Source organism: Chrysemys picta, chromosome 13, assembly GCF_011386835.1.
Source record: "Chrysemys picta bellii isolate R12L10 chromosome 13, ASM1138683v2, whole genome shotgun sequence".
NCBI classification, from domain to species: domain Eukaryota; kingdom Metazoa; phylum Chordata; order Testudines; family Emydidae; genus Chrysemys; species Chrysemys picta.
This window is the reverse complement of record NC_088803.1, coordinates 14,107,176-14,114,059: the sequence shown is the minus strand read 5'-3', so window position 1 is coordinate 14,114,059 and position 6,884 is coordinate 14,107,176. Positions and strand designations below refer to the sequence as shown.

Genomic DNA, 6,884 nt, shown 5'->3' with positions numbered 1-6,884 from the left:
GCTGACCCCTTGTGCTTCAGCAGGGCACCACGTGGCCCTGTGCCGCAAGGAGCAAGGTGAGGGGCTCAGCTGTGGACCATCTCCCATCAGAATGGCTGCTTAGCACAGTGCCCCAGCATGGCGCTTGGGAGACCTCTGCTGCAAAGGGTGGGTAGGGTGGATTAGCAGGGGGCGCTCTCCCCTTAAAGTTGGTGCTGACCCTCAGCAACTCATCACAGCGGAAGGGGACACTATTTCTGGTGGATGTTATATCTTTTGGATGAGCTGTAAATGAAAGATCTTTCCTGACCACCGTGGCCATGAATGAGTCTATGGGGCTGTTTACAAGTGGAGGGGGCAGCAGTGGCACATACACACACATTGAGCATGGCTCATTTCCTCCTGTGGGGGGGACAGTCACTCACTCACTCACATGTGCACGCACATACAAACTGAGGATGGCTCAGTACCCCAAGCAGGTAGAGACAGTCTCTCTCTCGCTCTCTCTCTCACACACACACACACAGACTCTCACACACACACACATGCTGAGCAGGGCTCATTCTCTCCATCTGTGGACAACAATCTGTTGCCTGATCTGTTGAATGTATCTTGATCATATTACCAGTTTACTTCCCCTATTCATCATTCTGAAACTTGGTAGGTTCTTGTCCCAAGATCAGGCCCAGTATTATCAGAATCACTGTTCAGTTGGGAACCCCCATGTGCATGGTTGCAACACTCACACTTAGGAGATTACATTATATGGAAAATGGATTTATTAACACAGTTAGGAAATTCACAAACACTCCATCCCAGCACGGCCGTTAGCCATAATACAGAAGGAGCTGAGCATCCCTATTCTTACACTACCCCTTGCAAAACAACCCAAAGAGTTAAGTACAGAGGGGTAGCTGTGTTATTCTGGATCTGTAAAAAGCATCAGAGAGTCCTGTGGCACCTTTAAGACTAAGAGATGTATTGGAGCATAAGCTTTCGTGGGTGAATACCCACTTCGTCAGACGCATGTAATGGAAATTTCCAGAGGAAGGTATAAATATGCAGGCAAGAATCAGTCTGCAGATAACGAGGTTAGTTCAATCAGGGAGGAAGAGGTCCTCTGCTGGCAGTTGAGGTGTGAACACCAAGGGAGGAGAAACTGCTTTTGTAGTTGGCTAGCCATTCACAGTCTTTGTTTAATCCTGATCTGATGGTGTCAAATTTGCAAATGAACTGAAGCTGAGTCCAAAGAGAAACCACTGAGCTTCAGTTCATTTGCAAATTTGACACCATCAGATCAGGATTAAACAAAGACTGTGAATGGCTAGCCAACTAGCCCAATGAGCCCAATGCTAGAATTTCTCCAGCATTGGGCTCATTTTCATATGTGTTCTCATACATGTTGCTATTCTCAATTGCCCCCAATCTTTATCCAACACATTATCCATTGAATTTTACAGAGCCTATATATTATTCATGCACAAGTGTTAATAACCTAATGCCTAAAATGTTCTTGCTGAATTTGTAGTTTCTGGAACATGTTGCCCTAGGCCACTCTGCTTCTAAGTTTCTCAGAGAAAGGGAGTTTTTTTGTTTATCATTACATGTATGTAACTCTCACTTCTTCCAACATGACACATTGCTTATCTTCTTAACAGTATCATTTTAAACAAATCAGCAAATTATATCAAAGAGAAATAATAAAAGCCAAGACATACAGCCAGCCAGTGCATCTTAAAAATGCATTATAGGGATATTTAGGGAAAGAAGGCATATAGTCCTGTAATTGCTGAGCTAGGGATAGAGGTTTTAAATTTGGTATTTATTATACGTAGGAAGTGATATAGGTAGACAAGCCAACAGAGTAGTATTTCTCATTATAAGAATATACAAATGTATGTTATCATATAGTTATACAAAGATGTGCCATATACACAGGCTTTTGGTGCAATATTGTGATACATTGATCGGACCACTTATATGAGTTTATAACACAGCTATTATTTTACATATGTAATATAAACCATGTACAGTGCTTCTCTGACTCAGGAATCACCAGGTTGAAATTCTCTGCCCTGCGTTAAGCAGGATGTCAAACTAGAAGATCAAAATGGTTCCCCATGGCCTTTTAATCAATGAATCTATGGTATGCACCGTGATCTGCTAGGATAGGCTCTGAACCTGTGCAAAATGCCATAGAAGTCAGTAGCCAGCTCCTCGAGTTGTTGTTTGACCTGATCATGTTAGGCATTGAAAGATCCATCAGAGTCTTACATAGGAAACCATTCATAAGTGTTGAGGAATGTTATTTAAAATTAGACCAGAGGGAGCACTGGGGAAATGCAATCAAGAGACAGGCCAAAAAAATCCAACCCAGGAAAAGGAGAAGCCTAAATATACTTTTCTGTAGAACAGGTTGGAATTTTTCAAGTATTAAAATTTTGATGAAAATTGTTAAAATTGCACAAACCAAGGTCAGTGTTTCATGAAATGTTTCTCATTTTGAGCTTATTTTTTGCTTTGACATTTCACATTTTGAAGATATAAAATCAAGACACTACTTGGACTACATTTTCTCATTTGATTTTTCAGTGAAGTTTAAATCCTGTTAATAGGTTCTATCAAAAAGAGGTCAAAGTTTTTCAAATGGCAAAATTTCAATTAAAAAAATGAGGGTCATCAGGAGTAATTCAACAAATTGTTTATGAATTTTCCTCATTCCCCCTGTTTTAATTAACTCTATTTTTCATTCCCTGTTTTCTCTGGCTGTGTGAAAAGATGCTCTTCTCTACTGTTTTTCTAAAGGCTCCCTTCACGTCTTTGTTCCTCAGAGTGTATATTATGGGGTTCAACACTGGTCCCACAATTGTGTTCATGAGTGAAAGCATTTGATCACTCTCCAGGGTGAAGCTAGATTTGAGCCCCAGGTAAGTGATAAGAGCCATTCCATAGAACAAAGTCACCACCATGAGGTGGGAGGAGCAGGTGGAGAAGGCTTTATTCCTTCCCTCCTCCGATGGCAGCATGAAGATGGTGGAAATAATGCAGATGTAAGACAGGATTATCAATAAAAAAGGGCCTATGATTAACAGAACTGACACAGTGAAGACCATAATCTCATTTTTGGATGTATCCGTGCATGCCATCCTCAACACTGGTAGGATGTCACAGAAGAAGTGGTGGATGCGGTTGGAGCCACAGAAAGGCAGGCTGAAGATCCAAGTGATCTGAGCTACTTGCACTGAGATGCCAATGATCCATGAAGCACCCACAAGATGTGCACATGCCCGGCCACTCATGATAGTTTTGTAGCTCAAGGGGTGACATATGGCCACGTAACGGTCATACGCCATGGCTGCTAGGAGGCAGCATTCCGTCAGGCCCATGATGGTGATGACATACATCTGGGCAGCGCAGCCCGCAATGGTGATGGTCTTTTGCTCCACCAGGAGGTGAATCAGCAACTGAGGGACCACACTGGTGGTGTAGCAGATTTCCAAGAATGACAGGTTCACCAGGAAGAAATACACGGGGCTGTGGAGTGAGGGGTTTAGCTTTATAAGGAGGATAACAAGCAAGTTCCCCATCAGGGCTAACAGGTAGGTGACCAGAAGCACCAGAAACAGAACGATTTGCAGCTTGTCAAGGTTTGAAAACCCCACCAGGATGAATACATCAGAGATGGTCTGGTTCTCTCCTGGGTTGCTCTCAGAATAGATCATCTGTATGGGGTGACAAAGAAAGAGACTGAATCTGAGGTTCCATTTTTCCTCTTCGAACACATTTTTTTCAGTCTACATAAAAAATCAAAAAGGGATCTTTCTTTCTTTCTTTCTTTCTTTCTTTCTTTCTTTCTTTCTTTCTTTCTTTCTTTCTTTCTTTCTTTCTTTCTTTCTCCTCTGAGAATGTTATTCTTTAGCCACATTTACCAAATAAAGTTTCTCAAATGAGGGCAAATTCTGATCTCATTCGGCTCTTAATCATGAGAATTGTTATATGAATGCAAGTATTCCCACTGCATTTACAACTCACAAAAGTGAGCACTACTCACATGAATAAACTGATGCTGCTGAATCCAATTGGTTTGAAGCCCTTTGAAGAATGAGAAGCTCGATAAATGGTGAAAACAATGTGGGATTTTGGCTTTTGTGTACTAAAAATTTTATTCTTCCCTAAATATTAGAGAACAATTGCAGTCATTCCATCCTTTGTCATCACAGTATCTGAAATGCATTTGTTTCTCTCAACATACAAAAGAAGAGCTAGGGCCAGTACCTTTGCTGGTGTAAATTTTAACAGCTCCATGGGTATAAAAAGAGCTATACTTATTTACACCAGTTGAAGATCTTTGTCTTATGACATTGCTATAAAGAATTTTACAAGAATGAAGATCCTAGAATGTTAGAAGGTTTTCCACAGATGTTTTACTTCAAGGTTACTTGTTGACAAGGAACTTCCTAATAATGGGCATGAAAGTGAAATGACAGAGTTGAAATAAAAATGAGCAATAACAAAGATATTGTATTTTGCATACCCTTAGCACCTTCAATATGTGGCTCTCAAAGCAACACATCAAATAATAGTGAGCTACTAAGGGGGAAACGGGGAATGATTAGGGGAATGATGGGGTGAAGAGACTGGGTTTACACAGCGAGTCAGCATTCCTGATACCTGAAACTCTGCCATCGCTACAGAACCATTCTCCTGGAAATTGAACACACACACACACACACACACACACACACACACACACACACACATACACACACATTAAAAGGGAATGAAGTAGAGAAAATTAAATCCAATAACCAAAGCACACTGTAGTGGAGCTCTATGCAGAGTGCACTACACAGAACAATTTAAAACAAAAGGGAATGTTTTTCTCTAAATAGCGAGACCTGGGGAAGAGGTGGGAATTCTTCTGCCTCTCTTAAGAGATACTCTGGGGAACCTCTATTGATGTTTGTGAGTACTTTCCTCACCACGACCATTGCACTAAATGCAGAGCTGGCTGGAAAATGTGAAATTCCAATATTCCAATATTTGTTTCCACCCTGAATTTATATGGAAAGTTGAAATAGTGAAACCCCTAATTTCGATTCAGAAGAGTCTATATGAAATCAAATGGAAAATTGAAAACTGCCATTGACATCAACATTTTGTCATGGAAAACATCAATACTGATGAAATCATAGTTTCAGAAGAGATTTGGATTTATTTCTTTATTTGTTGGCTGACATTTGGATGGGCAAATGTAGAAATTTAGTCATCATTAGGAGTAAGGTCTGTATAGATGCTTTTCACTGGCAGTTGAGTGATATTTTCACAGCTCTTGAAGGCATCTGGACACTCCATTTATATACAGGAGAACATGAAATCAACAAAAGAAACAGACATTATGTGTAGAGCCCTGCAAATCCGCAGGTATCCGCTTTATATCTGCGGATATCCGTGGATTATTTTTGCAGATAGCAGCGCAGATTCAGATACAATTTTTTTACGTGTGCAAGGCTCTGATGGTAGCAGCCGGGTGGGCAGCTGTGAGGAGCTGCAGTGCAGACCCTCTACATGCACTGGGTGGAGGTCATGGGGGCAGGGACACGGGCCGGGGGCTGCTCTGGGCCCCATCCAGGGCAGGTGGATGGTCCATTGCAGCTCCCCACAGCTGCCCACCCAGCTCTTACCATGGCCAGCCTGGGGCTCCAAGCAGGCCCCCCTGCCGGAGCCAGAGAGCTGTGCTGGCAGCTGTGGGGAGCCTGGGTTCCTCCACCTGCCCTGGGCGGAGGGCCCGAGCAGCCTCCAGCCCATGTCCCTGCCTCCCAGACCCCGCCTAGGGCCAGTGCAGGGACGCAGGCTCCCTGCAGTTGCCAGTGAAGCTCTCTGGCTCCAGAGGGAGGTGGAGGGGCTCAGAGCCCTAGCCTGGCCATCCTAAGAGTCAGGAGGGCAACTGTGCAGAGTCGCCGTGGTCGCTCCACCTGCCCGGTGTGTGGGTTCTGAGTAGCCCCCGGGCAGTTCCACAGGTCACCCTCCCCTCCATCTCCAGCAAGGCCAGCATGGAATCCAGACGGGGACCGCGGCAGACCCTCCACCTACCCGTGGGGTGGGGTGAGGGGATGAGAGCAGCCCCAGGCTGTGTTCCCACCCCACAGTATCCCCACCTGGCTGAGGGCAGGTGGAGGGTCCGCGACTCCCGCACAGCTCTCCCCAACCAGGCTCAGGCAGAGGTGGGTCTCAGAGCCTCAGCCTGGCCATGGTAAGTAGAGCCCTGCAAATCCACAGATATCTGCAGATATCCACATCCATGCATGTGGATGTCTGCAGACAATTTTTGTGGATTATGTATCGGATGCAGATATACATTTTTGTATCTGTGCAGGGCTCTCATTATGTGGAGAGAGGGTTGAAGTAAATTCAGCTAAAAGAGACAACCACTTAACTCTTGGGCACCAGGTGTGGTGCATTCACCATGGTCGGATCCTAGGAGTGGACTCTCCTATTAAAAGAGATCAGATTGAGCTCTCCCAGCCAACTGTATTCAGATCCAAATAAAAGACCCATCTCAAGAAAAACATTTCCACTTTGATTCAATGGATGATGATAAGGGTTGGGGAACTGAGGGCAGTAAGGACGAGAGGAGGGAGAAGCAAGAAACACCACCAACAAAACAACAACAGCAACAAAATAATAAATAGAGCTATGGCCTGATGATGGGTATGTCTAGTACTTATCTATCACTCTGGTGGGCACTATGGAATTATGGACCAGAATTTCACCAAGAGAAAATTAGCAAAACACCACTGAAGTCAAGCTTATGACCTGACCCATGATTGTTAATTAGTTCAGTTCAGAATGATAGATTCAGACACCAATAGATAGATAGATAGATAGATAGATAATGAACACAG

At 43.7% G+C, this 6,884-nt stretch overlaps 1 protein-coding gene across 1 annotated transcript; it reads right to left on the bottom strand.

Annotated features, from left to right (window-relative positions):
• Nucleotides 1-2,495: 2,495 nt before the first annotated feature.
• Nucleotides 2,496-4,665, bottom strand: LOC135975144 (olfactory receptor 10A4-like). Its single transcript, XM_065565194.1, has 2 exons — nt 4,651-4,665; nt 2,496-3,701 (listed from the first exon to the last, which is right to left on the bottom strand). The coding sequence occupies exons 1-2, from the start codon at nt 4,663-4,665 to the stop codon at nt 2,709-2,711; spliced, it is 1,008 nt and encodes a 335-aa protein (XP_065421266.1). The 3' UTR covers nt 2,496-2,708.
• Between the last annotated feature and the right edge of the window lie 2,219 nt (nt 4,666-6,884).